The following is a 26487-nucleotide window of genomic DNA, read 5'->3' on the forward strand; positions in this document are numbered from 1 at the left end:
CAGCTGCTCCACTTCTGATCCAGCTCCCTGCTTATGGCCTGAGAAGGTAGTGGAGGATGGTTCAGGTCCTAAGGACCCTGCTCCCACATAAAGACCTGGAAGAAGCTCCTAGCTCCTGGCTTCAAATCAGCTCAGCTCTGGCCACTGCGGCCATTTGGGAAGTGAACCAGCACATGTCAACTCTGTGTGTGTGTGTGTGTGTGTGTGTGTGTCTCCTTCTCTTTGTAAATCTGCTTTCAAATAAAAATAAGTCTTTTTTTAAAAAAGGAATGGCAATAAAGAAATACAGACTCTTGGGCTCTGCTCCAGAGTCTGCCCATTTACAAGATTCCTGAGGATCAGCAGGTGAGGCAAGGCAAGTTTTTCTTAGTTCACATATGTGCTCACAACCTGCTGCTTCCCTGTCTTCATCCGGAAGAGGCAGGAGTGCATGGAGTATCAACTGCTCTCTTCCACAAGCTTTTCAAGCAGGGGATCTTATACACTGCTTCATTTCCTAAAGGATCCATCTCATAAAAACTAGAAAATAAAAATCCTATTAAAAAAAAAAGATTCTTAAACTTCCAAAGAAGATTCATCTTCTTGGGGCTTCCTTCAGTGAATTAGTTCCTCCTCTTGTATGTATAAATATGATTCCAGAGGCAGGCATTTGGCACAGTAGGCCATCTAGCTGTTTTTAGATACCCACATACTGTATCCAGAGTACCTGGCTTCAGTCCAGCCTCCTCCACTTCCGCTCCAGCTTCCCGCCAGTGTACCTCTCGAGAGGCAGCAGATAATGGGTCAAGTATCTGGGTCCCTGTTGCCCCCCTGGGAAGCCCTGACTGAGTTTGAGGCTCTGAACATCGGCTGGGCCTGGTGATAAATGCTGCAGGCATCTGGGTATAAATCAGCGGATGAAAGATCTCTTTCTGTCTCTATGCTTGCCATTCAAATAAAACTAAAACAAATATTTTTAAATATATATGATTCAGGATATTAAAAAGGTATTCGTTTAAGTTTTATATAAGGTATAAAGGATGAGGCTATGTGTATCATACAGAACTCAGAATCTCCAGGACGCAAACTTATGGAGGAGGGCTGCTTGGCTGCTGCAGTAAGCAGTTGCTACGGGTTGGCCATGTAGATGATGATGATGCCAGCAGCACCCATCCAGATGGTACACACTCCTTGGCTTTATGGACAGGACACACCAATCAAGGATTGAAGGAAGTGACCCAAGGTCACACAACAACGTGAGGGGATGCCAGGCTTGAACTCAGGCCCTCCCTCCTAGGTTGGTCCATTCCTTCTTCCCTACCACACAGCCTTGAAATCTCAGTCTAAAAAACAGCTGGTCTGTCTTTGCACATCAGGGTCACATTGCTCCTTCAAGCTAAAGCTGTTCCAATTCCCAGGAACGTTTTTAATACCAGGTTACAGCAGAAGCTGGACTCCTATCACAGCTCCATTATAACATGCACTCACCAATACACAGATCCAAACATGTTGGTGAGGGTGTCCTAAAAAGGCCAATGTGAACTGTGTAACGCCACCTGGATAGCACTACTAGTCCCCTGAGCACAGCAAGGGAAGGGCCTTTCCTTTGGTGCCTAAGGACAAAACAGACATCGCACATTACATCACACATTAACTCGGTAGGAGGAGGTTGGGAAGAACTACAGAGTGAAGGCAAACACAAGCACAGTTGGGAAGGCAACACCTTTAAAAAAAAACACAGTGTGACTATAAAATTGCAATTCTTTTTCTTTAATAAAATGAACAGGGAATGTAGAAATCTAAATGAACATTTCTCCCTCCAAGTAGTTACATCCTTGGTTCCAACAACGAACCATTGTTGGGACATTATTTGGAACTCCTCTTTGGGGACAGACCTTCAAAGGCAGTTTACGAGCCGCATTAGAAAATATCCTTCCAAATGCTGCTGGGCTGTTTGAAAACAGAAAATTCACACTCAGACAATGACGCTGAAAAAAATGAAAAACGATGCTGCAGCACTCATGGAGGTTTTTCTAAAGACCTCTAGCAATTTCTGAGTAACGCCATCGCCACGGGAGACTCGTGGACTCCAGGACAACCACTTTCAACAGGAGGACATTCGTTTGGATACAAAAGTTCTCTTGTCTGTTTTTACTTCTTTAAAAAAAAAAAAAAAAAATCAGCCACACTCCTTTACAATCAACTTGCTTTCTTAAAAAAAAAAAAAAAAAAAACAACTCACACACAGTTCTTTTATGAATTCTAATTAAGAGACATTACATTCAGAATTATAGCACTCATAGTGATAATTTTTCAAAGACTCTAACAGTTTCTTGGCCACTTCAGGGGTACATGGGGTGCAGCTGTTTACCTGAATGTATTCTTAAATAAGTGACTACTACCAATCTAAGTTTCCTAGTTGTAGCTCTGTTACAGGTTACTGACCACAAGTTCAGTTCCAGACTTTGCCCACCAGGGAGCCATCCCCAAGGTCTCAGGGTGAATTGGGAAAGGGCCGGTTAAATGAGGAAACAGGCCACTCCTTAGTAAAAGTTTGTAGTTTTCTTTCCCAATACATCTTCTTTTTATTGAGAACTTCCATTTTTATCCTGTGCTCCTCCTCTGCCATCTCACACTCTCGCTCTATCTGTTGGATTTTGGCCACATGCACCTCATTCATTTGTATCAGTTGCAGCTGTAAGATGGACATTTGTTGATGGTGTTCTTCCTCATGCATCTTTTTTAAAGCACCTTCCTGAGAGGTTTTGCTCCTGTAGTTTTTATTGGCTGTTATTCTGACAGCTGAACACGAGGGTTCAGGTTGAGAGGTCCCCTCACATACTGGAAAATGTATGAACTCTTTCTCATCATCGCACAGTTCTCTATTTGAAACAGCAAATGATTCTGAAAAACAGTAGCAGAAAACATGTTCAAAGACTTTACAGGCAGAGAAAAAAAAAAAAAACCAATCCTACTTTAAATGACAGGGTCCCTCATTATGGGATGTAGCCACGACAGTGTCTGCTTTGGGCTTCATGTCTCCAGGCACCCTTGCCACACCTGAGTTTGAAAATCCCATTAAGTCAAAAGCAATTTTCCCGTCAGAGACAATGAGAAAGGGTTTCAGTGTAACATGTCTAGAATCACAAACTATGGGAACACTGTTCAGAGACTGTGTGTGTCAAGAATCCGAGACCGCGTTAATGTTGACAGGAATTCTACCCTTGAGATGTGCGCACCTCCAACAAGCTGAAGACCACACAGCTGCAAGGACGGCAGTGTGGAAGTTCTTGGTCCATCTGATCACCCTGTGTCCGTCTCAGGTCAGCGATGAACACGTCTGCTCAGTCTCTGCCAGAGTTCCAGCGGGGCTCCCGGTTACCCTGCACAGCCGTCTCCTTAAAAGTCTGCCTTGCAAGATGAGACTGCACTCTGTGGCTTCACGTCCACACATGCCATTTCTCTTCCCTTGCTACCTCCACTACTGCCATCTGAGGTCAATACTAGACCCCCAAGGACTCTCTCCACCTTATTTAACCTCTCTCTGGCTCATCAGAATCCTTCCTGACTTTTCTTTCCTCCATTGCTTTCTGAGTTTCTGTTGTCGCCTTTCTCTCAGACTGCTCCTTCTCAAGTCTCCCTTGAAGAACCTAGGCTCCTACCTCACCTACCTGTCCAGTTTTCATATTCCCCCCTGGGTTCCTATCTCTGGCTCTGTTCTGAATTCACCCTAGGTCACCCCATTACTTGGTTCCTATCTTCCTTTAGCTTCCTCATCTTATTCTTAAATCTGCCATATGAGCCGTTCAGTCCTACTTAATACTATCACATTCTTTGAAAATTCATACTTCTTTTTGAAATTCTGTATCTCACTGTTCCTCAGCTGGAAGTTGGGCTCTTGGTCTCCCCACTCATCCTAATCCCCCTTTTTCAACGTCCTACCTAACTCCTCTTCAGGACTGATGCCACTTGCTCTGAGAGCTCAGCTCTCTGCTTCTGGACATAATCTTCTCTCATAGCACTTAACACATACCATGGCTTATCCATCTCCTGAAGTCTGGGGTACCAAGTACTTAGTCAGGCACACAGTAGATACCTGGGGATAGTGTTTGCTGAGTCCTTGACTATAAAGGGGAGAGAGCATATGGATGCACAAAGATGCTGCCTTGGCTAGGTACTCCACTTGCACTGATATTCTTACAGGGCAGTGACATTATTGTCAAAGAGGGAGTTTCCTTAAGGAAACATACAGTCTTATCGCTGACTCCCAAGCTTTCTTGAGAAGCTGTAACTTTTCAATAATGAGAATCTTCTCCATAGGGAAAAATAATACCTATTCATTAAAAGGGTTAATTACATTATTACGACCACTAGATTATTCTGGAAGATGGGATACCAGGAATGTTAATGGCTACTGGGAGAACCAAATTCGGAATACTGGTTAATAAAAGGAAAATGGCCACTGTTAAAATAATTTCACTTCAAGGGTTATAAGGTAACAACCATAACCAGTCCCTAATTAAGACTTAGGGAAAAAAAAACCACAACCTTCTATTCTTTTGGAATAGAAGCTTAACAAAAAACAAATCTACATCACAGCACCATCTTTCCCAACCTCAACAGCTCCAGCCTCAACTCCCTATTTTTCCTTCCCATTCCCATTGCCTCCTGAGCCTACCTCCAGCAGAGCACTTGTTAAAACAAGTGGTTTGAGTGCCAACACTGTGGTAAAGTTGGTAAAAAGCTGCCACCTTTAATATCAGCATCCTTTGTGGGCACAGAGTCATGTCCCAGCTGCTCCCACTTCCAACCCAACTCCCTACTAATGTGCCTGGGAAAAGCAGAAGACAGTCCATGTGCTTGGGTCCCTGTTAACCAAGTGGGAGAAGTGAATGAGGGTCCTGACTGCTGGCTTCAGTCCTGCTCAGTGCTGGCTCTTACAGCCAGGTGAAGACTGTACCAGCAGATGAAAGGTTCCATCTTTTCCTCTCTCTAACTCATGCTTTCATATGTATATGAAACGAAAAGGATCTGGCACGGTGACTTAGCAGCTAAAGTCCTTGCCTTGCATGCACTAGGATCCCATATGGGCACCAGTTCTAATCCCAGCAGCCCTGCTTCCCATCCAGCTCCCTGCTTGTGGCCTGGGAAAGCAGTCAAGGATGGCCCAAAGCCTTGGGACCCTGCACCCGCAAGGGAGACCTGGAAGAGCTCCTGGCTCCTGGCTTTGGATCAGCACACCTCCAGCCAATGCGGCCGCTTGGGGAGTGAATCAGCAGATGGAAGATCTTCCTCTCTGTCTCTCCTCCTCTCTGTATATCTGACTTTTCAATAAAAATAAATAAATCTTTAAAAACAAAAACAAAAAAAAATCTGCCAGTTAAGCTGCTCCTTGCTCAAGTGTCTGAGTTCCCTATAGACAGGGGCAGCCTGCTGCTGAACCCAGCACTGAGGTCAGGAGAGCTCTAGGCATGCAAAAAACACACCGGGAATGACCTGGCTGCAGTGGGTTACATCCCTCCCAACATAGCCCAACTCTGGAGGAAGCACAGTTTTGCATGTGGAACCCAGGTGCACAACAATGGCACGGGGAAGGGATGGCATGGGAATGTGGACACTCAGCAGTGAGGCCAGTTGCAAAGAGCATTACCTCACCTGCTTCCTGTCTGGCTTTCCATCTGAACAATGTCTCTTTGGAAGACTGGATATGTTTCAGTTATTTCTGGATCTCTTTTCTCTGATTTCGTTCCAGGAAATAGTTCTGGAAATTCCTTTGTGCCTTTAAAATTTATCTCCTCCCAATGCTGCTCTCTCCCCCAATTTCTCAATAATCCCTGGCTTTACCGATGCTGCTGATGGTCATCGTGTTCTGATAAGTTAACCAATGACGAGGCTAATGCTTTCTTTAAAAAAAATTACCTCATCCAATAGTTACAATCACCTTTTGAGGGCCAGCACTGTGGTGAAGCAGGTTAAACTGCATTAAAAAATCCCAGTCTCTAGTTGAGTCCCAACTGCTTCACTTTCCATCCATCTTCCTGTTAATACTACTTGGAAAACAGCAGCAGATGGCACAAACGTTTGAGCCCCGGCACCCATGTGGGAGACCTAGAAGCTCCTGGCTCCTGGCTTTGTCTAGTCTACTCCCAGTCATTGCAACCACTTGGGAATAAACCAGCAGAGAGATCTCTATCCCTCAATCTCTCTCTCTCTCTAACTCTGCCTGCCAAATAAAAACTGAAAACACCTTTGAAGGAGATATTATTACAGAAACTCCAATTTAATAGCTAAGGTCATTTAGCTAACTGAAACAGAATTCTAATCCCAGGCTTTCGTGACTCCAAGATCAAAGCTCAATTAGTCTCACCTCCCATGATTCCACTTGTTTAGCTAATCACTTATACACCTGAAAATGCAGCCTTGAAGCTGACTCCACCACACAAACAAATATTAAGAATATGGCTGTAGGGCTTAGTGGCGTGGCCTAGTGGCTAAGGTCCTTGCCTTGATCCCATATGGCCGCTGGTTCTAATCCCGGCAGCTCCACTTCCTCTCTATCTCTCCTCCTCTCAGCATATCTGACTTTGTAATAAAAATAAAATAAATCTTTAAAAAAAATTAAATTAAAAAAAAAAAGAATATGGCTGTATATGGCTGTATATTCTGAAGTGGGCATCTGGTACAAAGGTTGAGATGCCACATTCCCTATAGGAGGGCATGGGTTTCAGTTCTAGCTCCATTCTAGCCCCCTGGGAGGCAGCAAGTGATAGCTCAGGCAGCTGGTTCCTACCAACATGGGGGACCTGCATTGAGTTGCCAGCTCTGTAACAGGCACTGGGGAATAAAACCAGCATATGGGAGCTCTACTTACTCACACATTAAAAACAAGTTGTTGTTGTTTTTTTTTTTACAAAAGAAGGGATGTATGCTCCAAATTTTTTTCTTTTTTAAAGATTTTTACTGGAAAGTCAGATTTGCAGAGAGGAAGAGAGACAGAGAAGAAGATCTTCCATCCATTGATTCAATTCCTCAAGTGGCCAAAATGGTTGGAGCTGAGCAAATCTGAAGCCAGGAGCCAGGAGATTCCTCCGGTTCTCCCAAGTGGGTGCAGGGTCCCAAGGCACTGGGCCATCCTCAATTGCTTTCCCAGGCCACAAGCAGGGAGCTGGATGGGAAGCAGGGCTGGCAGGACACAAACCAGTGCCCATATGGGATCCCAGCATGTGTAAGCTGAGGACTTTAGCCGTTAGGCTACTGCACCGGGCCTATCAACATAAATATTTTAAAAGAAAAAGAACCATGCCTGTTACAAAGACTGGCAGAAGTTTGTGCTCAAAACCAGAGAGGCTTGATTTAATAATTACATTTCACACAAACATTATCTCCAAGGAAAAGAGGCCAGGGTTCAGATAAAAGAACTTTCTCTTAATTGAAAAAAAACAGATGGGAACAGCAGCTTCCTGCACACATACACACACCATTCAATCAGAGCCACTCAAAATAGAAACAATTCAATTTTATACAAAACAGGAGGAAGGCCTCATGGCTTTCCTGGGACTGAGAACCCAGTCAAGGTATCATTGCTTCACTTGCGCAATTTGAGTAAGTTCAGTAGCGGCACAGCAAACCAGCTAAACCATGGACAGGAATAGAATGTAAACTAAATAAAGGTGAAACCCCAGCTCTTCTCAGTAGAATACAGGAAAGAGGACTGTGAAGAAATGAACATGATGTGGTAGATGCACACTATTGAAGATTATGCAATAAAGGAAGCAGATTAGATTTACACACTACAGTGAGAACTGATCTAAAAATTATTTCTAAGGGAGCCAGTGCTGTGGTTCAACAGGCAAATCCTCTACTTTTAAATGCCGGCATCCCACATGGGCACTGCTTCGTGTTCCAGACGCTCTGCTTCTAATCCACCTCCATGCTTATGACCTAGGAAAGCAGTAGAGGACGGCCCAAATCCTTGGGTCCATGAGCCCACATGGGAGACCCAGCAGAAGTTCCTGGTTTCTGGTTTAGGTTTAGCTCAGCTCCGGCTGATGCAGCCATTTCGGCCAGTGAACCCACAAATGGGAAATCTTTCTGTTGTTTCTCTAAAAAATATTTAGGGGCAGGTCTCATTGTGCAGTAGGCTGATCCTGTGTCTAACATGCCGACATTCCATGTTGGAATGCCTGTAATGGAGTCTCAACTTACTTCTTTGTTTTTGTTTTTTAAAGACTTATTTATGTTTATTGCAAAGTCAGATTTACAGAGAGAGGAGAGACACACAAAATGATCTAGCATCTGCTGGTTCACTCCCCAAGTGGCCGCAGCGGCCAGAACTGAGCTGAAGCCAAGAGCCAGGAGCTTCCTCCAGGTCTCACCTGCACACAGGTGCAGGCACCCAAGGTATTGGACCATCCTTGACTGCATTCCTAGGCTACAAGCAGAGAATTGGATGGGAAGCAGAGCAGCCAGAATTGGAACCAGCAGCCAAATGGGATCCTGGCATATGAAAGGTGAGGACTTTAGCGACTAGGCTACCGCGCCAGGCCTTTAACTCCACTTTTTTTTTTTAAGATTTTTTAAAAAAGATTTATTTATTTTTATTGGAAAAAGAGATAAACAGAGAGGAGGAGAGACAAAGATCTTCTGTCCATTGACTTACTCCCCAAGTGGCCACAACGGCCAGAGCTAAGTCAATCCAAAGCCAGGAGCCTCTTCCAGGTCTCCCATGTAGGTGTAGGGTCCCAAGGCTCTGGTCCATCCTTGATTGCTTTCCCAGGCTGCAAGCAGGGAAATGATGTGGAGTGGAGCAGCCAAGATACGAACAGGAGTCCATATGGATCCCGGCACGTGCAAGCCAAGGACTTCAGCCACTAGGGTACCACGCAGGGCCCTCAACTCCACTTTTGACCCAGTTTGCTGGGAATGTGCCTGGGAGACAGCAGATTATGGTCCAAATACCTGGGCTCCTGCTACCTGTGTGGAAACCTCTGATGGGGCTCCTGGCTGCAGTGCGGTGCAGCTCTAGCCGGTGCAGACATTTTGGGAGTAAAAATCAGTGGATGGACGATCTCTCTCTCTCTCATTCTACCTTTCACATAAATAAATCTTCTTTAAAGGTTATCTATAGCATAATTTTAATCTGTGTAACTTAAAAATACATGCATAGAAAAAGTGAGAGAACACACAAGCATGCTGGAATAATTTAGGAATAGGGGAAGAGAATGAAACTGGGGATAAACAGGGACACATAATATAGCTTGCACAAATGAGGAGGTGTTCAGAGCCCAGGAAAGCCAGGCCACTGGAAATACAACTCACCCTTTGGTATCTAAGTCACCAACCCAAAGAGTGGAACTGAATTAAACAGCAATAATAATGGAATTTAGTAGAACATGTTCATATTATTCAATTATGGCTTTATAGTATAGAAATAACAGAATACAAAATGAAATGTAAGTTCTCAGTGATATGTGCAAGCTTTATTTCCTTAAATGCATTTGACCTTCCTGTCCTCTTGGCAAATCGTGATGGTTTCCCTTGTATGCGCTGCATACCTATTCCTTAAAGGTAATGAAACACATGAGTCAAAGCCAAATGATCACAGATCATAAAATCTGCCAGGTGTGATCTGTCTTAGTGTATTTATAGGGCAAACACTGAGTGTTCGCAAATACATTCCTAACTTAAACTTCCAGACTCCTGTGCTGAAATGCACGTTTTGAGAACATCAGTGACAAAGATAAGAAACCCGCAGGGGATGGTGATGAAGATGACCCAGTAGAGACCAGGTCACCCCAGAAAGCAGCAGAATACCAACAGACTCCACCTTGTATAACATTTCTCAATCATATCTCTGACTGCTAGAACAATACCACTGCCCAACAGAAAATCCTGGGCTGAGTCTGACCTCGCAGTTAAGATGCTGCTTGGCACACCTGCATTTGGGATGCCTGAGTTTGAAACCCACTCCACTCCTGATTGCAGCTTCCTGCTAAGGCACACCCTGGAAGGCCTGGTGAAGGATCAAGTAGTTGGGTCCCTGCTACCAACTGGAAAACCTGGATTGGATGCCTGGTTTCCAGCTTCAACCTTACATTGGCCTGATGTGGCCTCACCCTAGCTGTCATAGGAATATGTCAAGAAATGCAAGAACTCTCTTACTTGTCTCTCTGTGTCCTTCAAATAAAGTTTCAATCTAATAAATAAATATAATAAGTCATATAGTCATTTAAAATGTTCTTGAAGAGACCAGTATTGTGGTGCAATGGGTTAAGCCTCTGTTTGTGATACCAGAATCTCATAGAAGTACCCTGGTTTGAACCCTTGCTGCTCTGCTTCCAATCTAGCTTCCTGCTAACGTGCCTGGGAAGTCAGTGGAAGATGACCCAAGTACTTGGCTCCCTGCCAATCATGTAGCAGAACCAACCAAATTTCAGACTCCTGGCTTCAGCCTGGCCCAGCCCGAACCCTAGCTGTTTCAGTCATTGGGAATAAGCAGATGGACAATCTTTGTCTTTCCTTTCCTCTCTGTCACTTGGCCTTTCAAATAAAATGAATCTTAAATTTAAAAAAATGCTCTCATAGCCATACCAAAAAAATGAAAGGAACAGGTTAAATTAATTTTAATCCAACATATCCAAAATATTATAATTTAAACATATACACAATATAAAATAGTTAATGAGATATTTAACAGCTTTTTTTCTTCAAAATGTGGTGTGTGCAACAGCACACCTCTGTCCGGTCTACCTACATGCCTTTGAGTGTTTATTAACTTTAGGTGGCCTGTGGCTCCTGTACTGGACAGCATGCTATTAGAAATACGAAAGTACACAAGCATGCACACACAGTCCAGACGTTAAGTACAGTAAATGTAGTGCGGGCTTTCACCTACAGCAGATTTGCAATCATTTCCCCATCAAATATCAAATCCCAGGAGGAATGCTTGACAATTCCAGTTTGTTTGTTTTTTTTCTTGAAAGAAAGCTGAAATTGAGGATGAGTGAGACAAGACAGTCTTGGAGTTGTACTGATTTGTTGGAAGGAGTTCCACACTTTCCCTTCTGGGGTTAACCCATTACCATGGTCACATTTTCTGACCAACACAGCACTGAAGTTCTCTCCTGCTCTCCAGATTGGAGCTGGAAGTGACAGCAGGCAACACTGGGTTTGTTTTGATGATCACCTGTGGACAGGGAACTCTGCTATGTCAGACAGAAACACCCTGTTGAGAAGAGATCCTCTCACAAGTGAGTCGCTAGCTAATGTCACTACAAGAAGGACTTCAAGAATCAAAATTGATTCCCTACTTTCTAGAAATCTGTAGGCTGTAAGAGAAAAAATGAGTGCTATCATTTCTTCCAAAAAGAAAGCAGCTAAAAAAAACCTGTGGGATGAACTTTCTAGATTCTATCCTAACATTTGAAAATGGGGAAATTAAATCTGTCATCTAAGACTTAATGAGATCCATATGGAACAATCCAGACTCTGGATGCGCACGCACAATGAACTAAAAGCAGCAGACATGAGTATATTCCTCAGCAACATCTCCCAGGAACAGAGGCAAGGTAAAAGCAGCCCCACTAACCCACCCACCACTTCCTCCCTACACTGCCATACAGTGACCCAATGGCTCCAGGGCCAGCAAAGATGGAGAGGAACTGGGTGATGACAGACCTCTCCTAAGCAGGGGGACTCTCTGCAATCTGCACTGACTCTTTACATGAACTGCCCACCTCCTGTTTCAAGAGGCAGAGATGATCACAGCTTTTCTGGTGTGCACCTCCATCTGCCCTTTGCCCAGATACTACAACAGCTCTTCAGTTTGCATCTGGGACACCCTATCACTGCATCCATGGCTAACTGAGTCTGTTCCTTCCCTGAACATTACATAGGGCATCTTTCCTTCTCTTCAACAGAAGTACATTCAAGTTAGTTCTTCCAAGATCCTTGAGACACTACAAGCCAGAACTGTACATCCCAATGTTTGAAATGGGTAAAAAATACTGCTTTTTAATCTGTGTAAATATTGTTCGGGTATTTGCTATACTAATCTCTCTGCTTCTTTTTAAGTATGAACATCTTCACTCATTCAATAAAGTTTTCTAAGTGGCTTAAGACAATAACACGGCCCCCTCCAAATGCAGTTTTTGGGAAAAGATCGAATGAATATAAACCCTCACCAAACTCTCTTTCCTATATTTGAGCCAGGCCAAGATAAGCAGTATCTCCTTAGTAACTACTCCACTAACATAACTCCATATTTTCTGTTTCAATGATAATCTATAATTTCAAGATATCATGAGGAATTAAACCAGCACTTTCGTTTTTATGTGCTATTTGGCTTTGAATGTTCTGGATAATCCTGAGATTTTGAAACAGGAAAACCAAATCTGATACGAAAGCTTCTCTTCTGGGAAACTCCTCTAAATGAGGGATCTAAACAATGAAATGGGGAAGGAGGTCCGTGAGGGGCACATGTGAAGAAGGTGCCTGAGGGGTGCATTCCCAGGGCCCGGGGGCCTATGAAGGAGGTCCCAAGGGGCACATGCGTAGGACCTGGGGTCCCTGTACCTGGAGCTGCAGCATCTGCACGGTACTCTAGCTCCTCCTCAGGAGGGCTCTGCAGGAAGTAGAGCTGCTCCGGCAACATGCTAGCCATCTTCTCCTTTCCCAGGACGTGGGCGCCTAACAGCGGGCTCACACTCCGTTTCACCTTCTCCCTCCTTTCGTGGGCCATAATTTTTTTGGTCCGAGCCTTGATGTTCTCCCAGCACTTCTTCAGCTGTTTGAAATCCCGCAGGGACACGCTGGGCTGGGAGTTGTACTCATGGGCCAGCGCCTGCCAGGTGCGCTGCTTGAGGGCGATAGTGCGCGCGTCGCTCTTCTTACACTCCAGCACATATTTGTACTTTTCTACCAAAGCCAACAAGATGCTCTTTTCCAATTCGGAGAAGTATTTGGCAGGTTTTATGATTTCGTTGTTTTGCATTTTCCACTAGATTTCTCCTGGCCCTTTGCTATCCTGTAAAAAGAAGTTTGAAATAATCATTACCAAGTCCTAGCCAAAAAAAAAAAAAAAAAAAAAAAGGTTAGTGAGTCCCAGAGGTCTGATTCCTGACTTGAGTCTTTCCTCTGGTATGGTACTTGCTCTTCCATTCATGCTGAGTTAGAACAGTCTCAGGAAAAGATCTTGAACTCTGCTAGGAATGAGGTTTTACTCCAAAGTAGACTTTCAGTACATCCTTTGTCTCGGCCATATTGTGACTACCTAGCATGTAACAGAAAAAAAAAGTTGAATATGTATGTGGAACTCTCATTTTTTACTTTCTTTCCACTTAATGTTGGGGAATTAGTTATTCCCATAAGCATAATGTTACACAGCTTTGGAGCCAAATAGTCTTCTCACATTTTTGTCACAGCTGAAGACAAGAGAAGCACTCTTGGCATTGGGTCATCAAATAGAACAGATGATGCAAACACCACCAACATTTCCATCACAATGCCTATGACCTTGAATAGGTCAGGCTCCTGCAACAACCACAGCTGCTTCATAAAGTGAGGGGTTGCAATCTGTGATCCCTCAGGTATTAGGGCCAATTTTTTCCCCACAAGAGTTAGAGAGAGTCAGAGGACACTCTCCATCCACTAGTTTACTCTCCCAATGTCAACAGTCAGGCCTGGGCCAGGCTGAAGCAGGAGCCAGGAGCTTAATCCAGGTCTCCCACATCGGTGCAGCAGTACAAGTATTTGGGCCATTTTCTGCTGCTTTTCTAGATGCATCAGTAGGGAGCTGGATCAGACATGGAGCAGCTGGCACTTGAGCAGGCACCCATGTAGGATGCAAACGCTGTGGACAGTGGCTCAACTCACTGCACCATGACATCCGTCCCATGGCCATTTTTAAAAGTATACAAACTACATAATTTCAGAAGTAAAGGGGGGCCCGGCAGCGTGGCCTAGCGGCTAAAGTCCTCGCCTTGAACATGCTGGGATCCCATATGGGTGCCGGTTCTAATCCCGGCAGCTCCACTTCCCATCCAGCTCCCTGCTTGTGGCCTGGGAAAGCAGTTGAGGATGGCCCAAGGCGTTGGGACCCTGCACCCACGTGGGAGACCTGGAGGAGGTTCCTGGTTCCTCCTGGAAAAGGTTCCTGGTTCCTGGCTTCAGACCGGTGCAGTACTGGCCGTTGCGGCTCACTTGGGGAGTGAAGCATCGGATGGAGGATCTTCCTCTCTGTCTCTCCTCCTCTCTGTATGTCTGACTTTGTAATAAAAATAAATAAATCTTTAAAAAAAAAAAAAGAAGTAAAGAGTCTTGGGCACTCAGAACTCCAGTCCTACACTCCTCTTTACTCTTGAGGGATCCCAAAGGCCAGAAGGACAAATAAAGTTGACTGCCCAAAATCTCCCAGATGGCAACTTACAAGTCCACAACCTGCAGTACTCTAGCAGCGTCTGGGGTTAACACCATTCCACAACTATCTCTTGGGCTCTCACCTTGGGGTGGCTCTGCACTACTCAACTATGATTCCCCTAAGTCACTGGGATCATGCCCCTCTGTTCCCAGTCCACATTAGGGGCACAATAAAAGTCTTACTCCATGGGGCCTGGCGGCGTGGCCTAGCGGCTGAGGTCCTCGCCTTGAATGCCCCGGGGTCCCATATGGGTGCCGGTTCTAGTCCCGGCTGCTCCACTTCCCATCCAGCTCCCTGCTTGTGGCCTGGGAAAGCAGTCGAGGATGGCCCAATGCATTGGGACCCTGCACCCGTGTGGGAGACCTGGAAGAGGTTCCAGGTTCCCGGCATCGGTTCGGCTCGCACCAACCCGTTGCGGCTCACATGGGGAGTGAATCATCGGATGGAAGATCTTCCTCTCTGTCTCTCCTCCTCTCTGTATGTCCGGCTTTCCAATAATAATAAAATCTTTAAAAAAAAAAAAGTCTTACTCAATGGAAGTGTCTGAAATCCACTTGCATTTGGAACTTGACATCGTCCAATCACAGGAGGCTTCCTGTAAAAGGCATCTCTCAGACACGTGACTAACACTGACGCAGCAATGAAGTGAGCATACCACCTACCCCTTATCGGAAATGGCCTCTCAGAGTTGCAAAAGCCAACAGGCAGGCATACAGATAATGATGATGCCAAAGAAGTCCACTTGACAAAAGAATCAGGAACCAACTTGAGAAGGGTTTAAGTAGCCAAATATCACGTGGGATGGGTTTATAACATTTCAGCAGATTACTTTCATAATTTTTGTGTACACTTGAAAATGTTCATCATTACAAGTTTGGGAGAAAAGAGGCTGTGACTTTGAAATGTATGGTACATTTATTTAAAAAGCACACCATTACAAGTCAGCTATTCAGATCCTATACCTGGGGAAGGCGTGAGGGGTAAGTGACGGGTTTCTGTTATACATAATGGCTGAAATACACCTACCAGGGCTGAGGGAGCCTAGACAGACCCAAGGGCCTCGAAACTGAAGTCACAGAGTACCAGCTTTCCAGGAGGGCAATAGAAACTATTCAGTCATCCACTATGCACTGCCTCATCCTGAAAGTTATGGTTAGATCAAAGTCCTAGTGTGAGCACCATCTCCACAGACTAGCTACCCCACTTCACATTCATACAGCACCATCAAGTTCCCAGAGCTTGACACATTTCGTCAAGATGATTCAGCCAGCAGACCCTCAGCCAAGCTAAATGAAGAGACGTTTACCTTTGGAGTTGTGTCCCTGCATGCCTATATTCCCAGGCCTGTGCTTTGATCTGCTTGCGATAAAAGACCAGTAATCATACTCACTCCAGAAATACTCACCATCATCAAGACCTCTGTTCCCTGAAGTTGGGGTTCCCCAAATTGAAATTCATGCACACACACATACACAAACACGGTACATTCTAATTACGTCTACGCTATCTTTGCCCAAGTATCCATGCCCAACTTTCATTTCTTCAGTGCACAACAGGTGCACTGAATCTCCTGAAACTGCACAAACTCCCAAAATAGATGATGCCCCAACTGGTCCAGCCCAACACCCCTGCCCCCACAAGATGACAATGCACACACTTTCCCTGTGCCCCGATTCTTGCCTGGAACCACTGCTATAAGGATTCAGAATTTTGATTCAAAGATCAAAAACTAATTATGTCCTATTTTTTTCATTTATATGCAGTGCTACTTTATAACTGTATGTTGATTATTTAAGAGAAGTTCCTAGAAGCAGAATGGTTGTCGCAAACACTCAAGACTTAGGTTATATCACCAATCCCTCTGGTATAAGAAAGTGTCACATTTACATTTCTACAACAGCACCCGAGCATGTCCATTCCTCACCTGCTTTACTCTTGCTGCTAAAGACACTTCTTTATTCTATGTCAGTTACGGAGGTTAAAACAAAAAAAAGTCACCTCCTTGTCTAATGATACATGAATTCCAGTGCTCAGGCAAATAGGATGTTCTGTAAAGAACAAAGTCCCTGTGTGCTCGAGTGGGGTCAAAACCTCGTGGAATTAATTCCTAACTATTTAGTGATTCTCCTTCACAACATGTGCAGTGCCTCTAGCTGCCACCAGATGGTGGTGGACTTGGTGGGGAGCCTGAATTCCACCAAGGAACCTGCGCTAAAACAGGCCAGTTGAAGCTCAAAGTAGTAATAGCAATAATGAAACAGCAAATAACTTTTATGGAGCCCTTATTGTGAGTTAGACACTATGCCACATGCTTAATATGCACTACATCATTTAATCCTCCCAAAGGAAGCCCCTGAGAGCACCATTAGCTTCCCTGCAATATTTTCTGTTAAAAAAAAAATTACCAGAAGAAATTATACAACTACTTTCAAAAGCAAATATTCAAAATTACCAACACCTGGGGGACCATTAATTGCCTATTAACTAAACGGTTATTTAATCACTAGCTAAGTAAATCCACAGTTACCAATTTACTCTGCTTAATTTCGTAGAACAGCAGGCCTCCCTGGGCCATGTGGCTGCATCTGCAGGGCTATAAAGTGATTCTGGCATCAGCCAAGGGACTTCAGGCGCTCCCTAAGGGTTCTCAACAGGCTCAGGATGCACGCTGTTTAATTCCCATTTCTCAGACAGGAACACTGAGGCTCAGCAACTTGCTGTGGTCACAAAACACAAAGCAGCAGAACCAGGATTCAGGCTCAGATCTTGACTCCAATGCCTGTGACCTCCACTCTGTCTAGCTCTCTGATTTCAGACCTGGTGGGCGCCTCTGCACCAATGCTGCTGTCACGTCAGTTAAGGAGTACTCCAGCTGTCAGCCAGGGAAGGTCCTGGGGTTGGAACGGCTGAGGAGGTGCTGTGCCTGCTCCACGTGCTCCTCCTCTCTTCCTGCTTCCCCTTGCCTCCATCACCTTCTCTCCGCAAACCTACAGCCCATAGCTCCACAAAAGGTGGGCCTCTCTCACCCTCATCAGAGCTCTGAAATGAGTTCAGCCGCAGATCTGCTAGCAAGGAATGCTTGGGAAGTTAACTTTGGTGAGAGCCGGGAGCCTTCAAATGGGCCACATCCCAGGGCAGTGTTGCCAGTCTGTTTCAGCACCTTCAGTTCCTTAACCCAACGAAAAGACCTCCTGGGCAAAGCTTCCTAACCAACACTTGGAGGCTAGCAGGCATCTTTGAGCTGAAAACCATTCCGCAGTGTCCGTAAGCGCTGACAGGCAACAACAGAACAAGCCTTCCCTGCCGCACGAGCCGCTTCCCCAGCTCTGCTCCACAGCGCCTGTCCTCCTGGTACACCGTCCTGCCACACAGTGGCTACATACATTCTTCAGGACAGCTGTGGTCCAACAGGCAGTCCAGTGACTCTCACAGGTGGGTCCCCGAGCAAACGTGTCATGAAAACACACACTTTATAACGTAGGGGTAAAAATGCACAGAACATCACATACAACAAAAAAGACTACAGTAAAATAAAAAACAAAGCCACAGCAAAGTAAAAATAATCCAATGAAATAGCAAAACTCAAGTGCAATGCAAGTCCCCCACAGGTCTAAACAACAGAGCACAATTCTAATATCATGAAAGAACAGAGGAAGCACTTAGTACAATGCCCACAACACTAACATTGATTAAGCCACCACAGACTGTGATAAGTATATTTAATATTCCACCTAAAAACAACAATCCATCTGCTTATAGACAAAATGTTTGTACTCTCCCAAAATTCAAATGTTGAAGGCCATAAGGCTACATGAGGCCCTGAGGGATCATGCCCTGTGACAGAAGCCACTGGGGAGCTCGCACTCCCTCCACACGCACAAAAGGAGGGCGTGCCAGTTTGCAGCGAGCAAGAAGCAGGGCCCCAGAAAGAAACAGTCCTTGTCTTCATCTCGCACTTCTCATTCCCCAGACTAGGAGACATAAACTTCCATTTCCAAGCCACCTTATCTTTGACTTACTGACTTTTTTTTTAAGATGTATTTTTATTTGGAAGGCACAGGTATAAACAGAGAAGGGAAGACAGATTTTTCCTCTACTTGTTCACTATCCAAATGGCCACAATGGTCAGAGCTGGCCCAGTCCAAAGCACGGTGGCCTGCAGTTTCCTCCAGCTCTCTCACATGGATGAAGGGGCCCAAGCACTTGGGCCATTCCCTGCTGTTTCCCCAGATACATTAGCAGGAAAGTGGATCTGAATTGGAGCACCTGGGATTTGAACTGGTACCCATTTGGATGCTGGCACCACAGGCAGAGGCTTAGCTTGCCATACCACAACACCAGCCCCCTTAATGATCTTAAAGTCCACCAAAAAATGAGATTAAGTCTTAAGGTTTCAGCACAGACTACACAGCATTGGCAAGACTGCACTTTTACTGCCTTTTGGGGGCAATGGAAGTCCCTTGAGCTAATGCCCAGAATGAGCATCAGAATCCAAGAGCTGTAGCCCAGAGCCCTGGGGCAGGTGTCACGACATTCATGAACTGCTTGCTGCTCTTAATGTGAAGTGAAAACCTCCACTCAACGCTACCTTCAGCACTCAGCTGTGTAACTCTGGAGAAGCCAATTAGTCTCTAAGGCTTCCTCTGTACAGTGGAGAGAGCGCCCCTCAACTGGCCCTGTTCCCACTGCACAACAATGCTGCAACGTTAAGTGAAGGCAGCAGCCTGGGTGAAAGCTTCAATACATGGTGGTCCCTCCCATCCCTCCCTCCCATACGAAACTGCACCCAGAAGCAGAACTCCAGTCCATGGACAGTACACGCAAGGCTATACTTGAGGGAACTTCAGTTCACATACAAGGTCCAACAAATATGCAACTGATGCCTGCCAAAGGCTCAGCATGGTGAGAGGATATGTGAATGGCCCCTCGGAGCTGGAAGCAGTACTGGCATGCAGGAACTGACAACTCAAACAAGAGGCACGCGGAAAAAGACGCCCTAACAGAGGACACAGACCTGAGCCTGTTCAGAGCAGAGAACAGGTGAATCTGACTTCATAAACTAGAGCTAGATCTTTAAGAATACACAAAATGGAGCCAGCATGGTGGCTCAGCCGGCTAATCTTTCACCTGCAAGAGTCTTAAGTATTCCATTGGGCACCGGTTCACATCCCAGCACTCTACTTCCAATTCAGTTCCCTGCTTATGACCTGGGAAAGCAGCAAATGTTGGCTCAAGTCCTTTGGTCCCTGCAAACACATGGGAGACCTTGAAGAGGCTCCTGGCTTCAGACAAGCTCAGTTTCAGCAGTTGTGGCCATTTGGTGAGTGAACCAGTGGACAGATCTCTCTCTTCTTCTCTCTATAAACTTCTTTCTGCAAATCTGCCTTTCCAATTAAAAAAAGTAAACTTTTTCTTTAAGATTTATTTATTTTATTGAAAAGTCAGATATACAGAGAGGAGGAGAGACAGAGAGGAAGATCTTCCATCCGATGATTCACTCCCCAAGTGAGCCGCAACAGCCGGTGCTTCACCGATCTGAAGCCGGGAACCAGGAACCTTCTCCAAGTCTCCCACGCGGGTGCAGGGTACCAAAGCTTTGGGCCATCCTCAACTGCTTTCCCAGGCCACAAGCAGGGAGCTGGATGGGAAGTGGAGCTGCCGGGATTAGAACTGGCGCCCATATGGGATCCCGGGGTGTTCAAGGCGAGGACTTTAGCTGCTAGGCCACGCCACCGGGCCAAAAAAAAGTAATCTTTAAAAAAAAATATATAGTGGGTTCATTGTAATGGCTTAGAGGCTAAATTCTCACCTTGCTTGCACCGGGACCCCATTTGGGACCCCATTTGCTGGTCATGTCCTGGCTGCTCCACTTCTCTTCCAGCCCCCTGCATGTGGCCTGGGAAAGGTATAGAGGACGCCCAAAGCCTTGGGACCCTGCACCTGCATGGGAGACCCAGAAGAAGCTCCTGGCTTTGGAACAGTTCAGCTCCAGCCATGGCAGCTACTTGGGGAGTGAACCAGCAGACGGAAGATCTTTCTCTGTTTCTCCTTCTCTCTGTAAATCTGCCTTTCCAATAAAAATAAATAAATCTTAAAAAACATACACATAGCATATGAGCAGCAAGAGTAGAAGGAGAGCACCCAAACAAATGCAGGCTCATTGGCCTGGACTCGTGGGGACTACATTAACAGTGGGGCCAAGGTCCATACCCAAGACTATTTCAAAGGAAGAAATAAACACGATGCACCCCTGTGGGTGTCTACATGTCTAAGCTCATTGCCAGTGATCACAGGAAGCATAGGTGGTAGGGAATGCAGGGACTAACCAGCACCTACCTGGACGGGCATTTTTAGAGACAATGGTGTTCCTGAAGAGCCAGGAGACCCCAGGGCCTACAGTTTCCAGTACCTCGGGGACACAATGCCACACAGTGGTTAGGAGACAGGCTGGTGCAAGGCAGAGTTACAGCAATGGTGACAGAGTCCAGCCCAGGGTCACTACCCCAGCATTGTAGAGGTGGAATAGCAACCTTACTTCCAATGAGAGTAGATTGGAATTAGAACAAAACAGGCCCCAGCTCAGGAAAGACCTAGAAAATGACACAGAAATGACGGGGGAACTACATGGCATCCATCCTCCTGCCCCACCTTACCCCAGAAGGCCTGCTAAAATCTTACGGGTGGCCAGCTTGTACTAAAGCTGTTTCATCTGTCACCTCCATCCCCTGAGTCCACATCTCAAAAATAACCTGAGTAAAGCAAGGCGGATGAAGAATTTCAGTGGGATCCTTTCACTTCACAGCTTAGGGCAAAACAGAGTCTTGTCACACCCCCTGACAGAGGCCAGTCTCAAATGGAAACCCCATGCTTCGTTCTGCGCTCTGCACCCACCCACAGCCCCTCTTTTGGAATACTGTCACCCCTTTCACAAGGTTCCCTTAAAACCTCCCCACCGCCCACCTGTGTGCTCAAATGCACTGTTTCCATGACTCATTGTGTGACATTGAGCAAGTCCTCTTTCCTTGCTACCAGTCCACTCCTCATCTCTCAAATAGATGCTCTCTCAAGGCCCATTCAGGGCTGGCAATCCACATTAGCACTACTGTCAAAACGATCTTCCTGCAACTTCCTTTCCACAGCTCACTGCCAAAGACACCTGCACGGTATATGGTATTTCCGGATTATTTAAGAGGCTGAGTGGAACCGCTGGCCAATAAGAGAGAACACTGAAATACAACAAAATGACCTCTGCACTTATTACAATATTGCTGTTTTAAGGCCCACTGTCAGGCCTGACTCTATCTAGCAGGCAGTTTCAGGTAAAAATGGCTGACGCAGGTGATCCAGTCTCCCGTTCATTACAGCTCCTTGAGGGATGCCTGTACACAGCAGGCCCTTGATACACATTTAAGGAATACATGTTGATAGCACCCTCCCTACCATTTGTTCTTTAATAACTACAATAGGATGTTCGACTATCTACAAAGTCTTCATTTTCTAAAGGATTTCACCCTAAAAAATAATCATTTCCTAGCTGCTTCTGGTAAAAACCATTACAGCCCAAACACAGTAGCAATACGCCTGGTTAAACTGTCTCCCAGTTTAACCAGGGTTAAACGGTGCTCTTCCCTGTCCGGATCAACCAGGACGGCCACTCACATGCCGCCTTCCTGCCTCCCCTCTCAAGCACCCTGCAGCCTTCAACCTGGTCCTCCCCCCCTTCCCCTTCTCTGCTCCTCCTGGCAGCCATGGCCCTTGGAAGTGTTTATTTTTTGCCATCTGTGTCTCAAAGTGACTGTGACTGAATCAGCTTTGTGTTGAAGGTCTCCTGACACCACCTCCCCTTCAAGAAACCAGAGGCATTTTTTCAAGCCCAGCCTGAGCTCCTCTCTTCCCAACCCTCCTCAGCTCCACCTGAAGCCACGCCATGTAGTCCGTGCAGCGCAGGCTTCCTTGACCAGCCTTTGAAGTCACGGGTAAAGCAAGTACCCTGCCCAGAAGGCAAGCAGTCCCCTCCGCAGCCTGCTTCTGGTCCAGGCTGGCCATTCTCCTGCACTCCCACCACTTCAGCTACGCCCATCAGGCCAGGAGCACCGAGTCTTTCCCTCTCACTGCAGCACCCTGACCAGCTCTCTCCAGAGACCTATCTGCTCCCTCAAGGGTCTTCGGTAACTGAAGCTTGCAACGACATTTTGTGTGCTTCTTCAATGCAGAGCAAACACTCTGTTCAAAAGAAAGCACAGGGGTCCAGCCGCAGAACTTCTCCGGCAGGCTGCACCTCCCTCCTTAGCACCCACGCCTTCTCAGTGGTCTTGTAAGCCCTCCACAGAGCTGCCCGCGTTGGGTACTTCTCCTTTTTTTTCACAGTCATGCTTATCCCACACCCCAGTCTCCTGGTAGCTGATGATTTCAGCAGCATCAACTCCCCCGGACAAGACAGAAACCTTGGCGTGCTCCGGGATCACATGCAACTGGTTAATCATTCCCAGTACATACTTTGTACCTCCAAGTCTGGTCTCTCCTCTTCCTTTGTCACTTGTAAGTCTGAGGATGGACCCTAACCCCTGAAATAATGTTCCCAACTTCCACACTACCACGGCGGGGCTCTTCCCCGACACGAGGATTATGCCGAAGCCCTGCACACACATCTCGGACATCTCTCCTGCCGCCTGACGGATACGTCTAGAAGCATTCTGGATCTGGCCTTGATGGCAGTACCCTCCCCTTTTCTCCCACCATCTCTGTGTATTTTTCAGTGTCATCAGACCAAACATTTTTACACACCCTTGAATCTGTGGTGTTCTCATGTGTCTGTGCACAGGAGGCTTCCTTCAAGGCACAACCCCCTTGCGATTTTTATGACACTTTCCTCCATTAACACCCGGCTGTCCTGCTGCTTTCAGTTATATCTGCTTCCTTCTAAAGTGGGTCTGAAGCAGCTTAAAAATCGTATACCCACTATAAGTACATTTTTTTTTCTTTTTTAAGAAGAGAATCAGGACAAAGACAAAACGGGATAAAAGAGATAAAAGCTAGGAGGTGATGGAACATTCAAAACTTTTATCGTAAGGTTCAGTCATGTTGTTAGACACAGGTTGACGGCTCTGAGTCTATTTAGAATAGTGAGTTACTCTTATATGAGCTGGGGCCAGTGCCAGGTTTTGTTTTTGTTTTTGTTTTTAGCAATTTGCTCTTCAGGTCTGTCTTTCTCACTGCCTGGGAAAGTCCTAAGAGAATGCATAATATCTGACTCATCTCTTGTGCTGTGTATGTGGCATATGACTCAGCACATCACTGGTGCAAAGCAGATCTTTGTTGAATGAATGTTGTCACTGATGGTGACGGATGTGGGTGGGAGGTACAAGCCCACTGTTTGTTGGGCTCCCTGGAAAGTATTCAAAAAACAAAACAAAACAAAAAAATTATGCGATCAGCATGGTGGCACACAAGCTAATCCTCCATCCTGTGGTGCTAGCATCCCATATAGTTTCTGACTCAAATCCCAGCTGCTCAATTTACAATCCAGTTCCCTGCTCAAGGCCTGGGAAAGTAGCAGAAGATGGCCCAACTCCTTGGGTCACTGAACTCACCTGGAAGACCCGCAAGAGGCTCCTGACTCCCAGCTTAGAATCAGCACAGTTCTGGCCACTGCAGTCACTTGGGGAGTGAACTAGGGGTATAAAACCTTCTCTGTCCCTCTCTGCAAAATCTGCCTTTCAAACGAAAATAAATACAGCTTTTTCATTCTCACCAAAAAAATGACAAAGGTAGGAAAAGGGCTAGAATTCAAACCCCGAAGTTCTACCTCTCCAAGGAATAGTCCATCGCACTGCATGTTAACATTGACTATTTTCACCATCACTGTGTAACCACACACTCTCTCCTTCAAGGCCTGGTTAAAAACAGATCAAACACCCTTCTCTGAAAACTTTCCAGCTCACTCACATCCCTGACCTTGCACCGCAACGTCAGAAACAGGCACAAAGCTGGGCAGGAAAGGGTATGCCACTATCTGTGAGAGCTGGGCTTTCTGCTGATGGCCAGTGATGTAGCTCTAACGTCACACTGTGCTCACTGGCAGGTGCAGTGCCTGGGCCTCTCACATCACACTGTGCTCACTGGCAGGTGCAGTGCCTGCACCCCTGACTTCATACTGTGCTCCCTCCCTAGCAGGTGCTGCCCCTTTGCCTCTGACGTCACACTGTGCTCCCTGGCAGGTACAGCGCCTGGGCCTCTGATGTCACCCTGGCAGGTGAAGTACCTGGGCCTTTCCTGAGGTTCCGTTCCTTCTTCAGAGTCCACAGCCTTCCAACTGTCCCCAAACCGAACCCCATGACTATTTTCTGTAGCCACTGCTCCTCTAACCTGAGTGAGTGGAGTTTAATCCATCCTCCTCCAACCATCCCAGCTAAGCTTCTGTAATTTAGAGTCTTCACTTTGGCGACTGCTGAGCATATCCATCACCTGAAAAAGAACTGCAGGTGCCATCTGAGACCAGCCAGAGACATTTTAAAAAGCCTGATTACCAGGCCCCAACCCTTCCCTTCCGACTGTTCTTGGGATGGCCTGGCAGTGAGACGGGACAGTATAGAATCCTAGTTTGGAATGCTGCCCCACTCTCTTGCTGCAAGGTCTCAGAATCCTTCCCCTCCCCCACCCCTCCTTGACCCCAATTCCCACAGCAGTCCTCCCTGCTAACTCTGGGCTCTCTATCAGAATTCCTATTCAACACAACCATCTTTCCTGACACAGTGAAAGCACACACCCCCGGGCCCTCGTGTGACTGCTACTTCCAGTTCTAAATGTGTGACAAATCCATTGCAGCACCCTACAGCCACTCTCCTAAGTCAGGCAAGAACCTTTGTAATATCTGAGAAGCACCCAACTGCCCCCAGCCCCCGAAGAGATATCACTGTTTTTTGCTGTTTCCTACCACTCAACAAATATGATTCACACATTTTACAGTAGCTAGCTCGCCCCACCAGTGCACTGTTAATTCATGCCTCGTGGAGTACCTAGGAAGAAAGTGCTCAAAATTTAGCTATTATTATTTACCAACGTTATCTTTCACAACTGTGCCTGGGGGGTTAGCTATTACATCAAGTCTCCTCCCCTCCCACTCCCCTTCAGCCCAGGCTCGGAGTTAAGGAGCTTTCCAAGGTCAGCCGGGCAGGGATGTGAGGCTCTGCCTTCGCTTCCCATGGAGGGACCCTTCCCATTACAACCTGGGACGGAGCTCGGGGTCGTAATGGAGACAAGTGTGAAGAAGCGTCCAGCACGGTATCCGCCAAACAGTGGGAATGCAGGGACAGGAGACCGCGGGGCCGCAGATCACCTGGAACCTTCCCCAGCGGCTTCCCCCAGTCCTAGCGTCCAGATCTCCCGGCCCCGGGGCGCCCCCTGAATCTCCCGAGGCCCGCGCCCTAGGGCTTTGTACGCCGCAGGCCGGCCGCGCCGTCCCAGTCCCTCAGTGGCGCCCGCGAGGGAGGCCGCCCCGCGCCCGGCCTGCAGAGCTGGGGTCGCGGAGGCTTGGCCCAGATAACCCGCCAGGCAGGCCCGCGGCCCACGCACGCCCGGCCCGCCAGCCCGGGGAGCCTCCTACCTGCAGCTGCGGCGCGACGGCCGTGACGACCGGTGGGAGGGGCCGGCGAGGCACGAGCGCGGGCGGCCTCGGCTTCTCTCACAGGCAGCGCGGCCGGCAGGGCCCCGGGCTCTCCCGAGCGCCGGACGGCGGCGGCGGCGCGCCCCCGGCCGGCCAGGCCCCGCCGCGCGCGCCGCGGCCACAAAGCCCGGGCGCCGCCGCCGCCCCCTCGCGGGCCGCCAGCCGCCTGCCGGTCGGTCGGCGCCGAGGAGGGCGGGAACGCGGCCCCGCGCGGTCCCACCTCCCCTAGTCGCGGCCGCCGGCCTCGCTGGGGGGCTGGGCGGGGCGCGGGGTGTTGTCCGCCGCCCAGCCCGCCGCTGCGGTCCCCAGTGTGACATCCTCCGACTGTGATCTCTTGTTCCCTTTTCCCACTTTGCCGAAGAACCCTGAAAAAATCGTGTTTCAATTTCCACCAGCAACAAAAGAATGCATTTATCATCGTAAGGGGGCT

At 47.0% G+C, this 26487-nt stretch overlaps 1 protein-coding gene across 2 annotated transcripts; it reads right to left on the reverse strand.

Annotated features, from left to right (window-relative positions):
* Window positions 1-1722: 1722 nt before the first annotated feature.
* On the reverse strand, window positions 1723-26249 carry MSANTD3 (Myb/SANT DNA binding domain containing 3). Of its 2 annotated transcripts, none has more exons than XM_058672572.1 (3): window positions 25998-26249; window positions 12553-13003; window positions 1723-2883 (listed from the first exon to the last, which is right to left on the reverse strand). In XM_058672572.1, exons 2-3 carry the CDS (start codon window positions 12968-12970, stop codon window positions 2474-2476), a joined length of 828 nt encoding a protein of 275 aa, XP_058528555.1. In that variant the 5' UTR covers window positions 12971-13003; window positions 25998-26249; the 3' UTR covers window positions 1723-2473. The 2 variants fall into 2 exon arrangements, with proteins under 2 accessions (XP_058528555.1, XP_058528556.1); XM_058672573.1 differs by lacking the exon at window positions 25998-26249 and adding an exon at window positions 25621-25979.
* Window positions 26250-26487: the final 238 nt, after the last annotated feature.

This window comes from Ochotona princeps, chromosome 14 (genome assembly GCF_030435755.1).
Source record: "Ochotona princeps isolate mOchPri1 chromosome 14, mOchPri1.hap1, whole genome shotgun sequence".
Classification (NCBI taxonomy): domain Eukaryota; kingdom Metazoa; phylum Chordata; class Mammalia; order Lagomorpha; family Ochotonidae; genus Ochotona; species Ochotona princeps.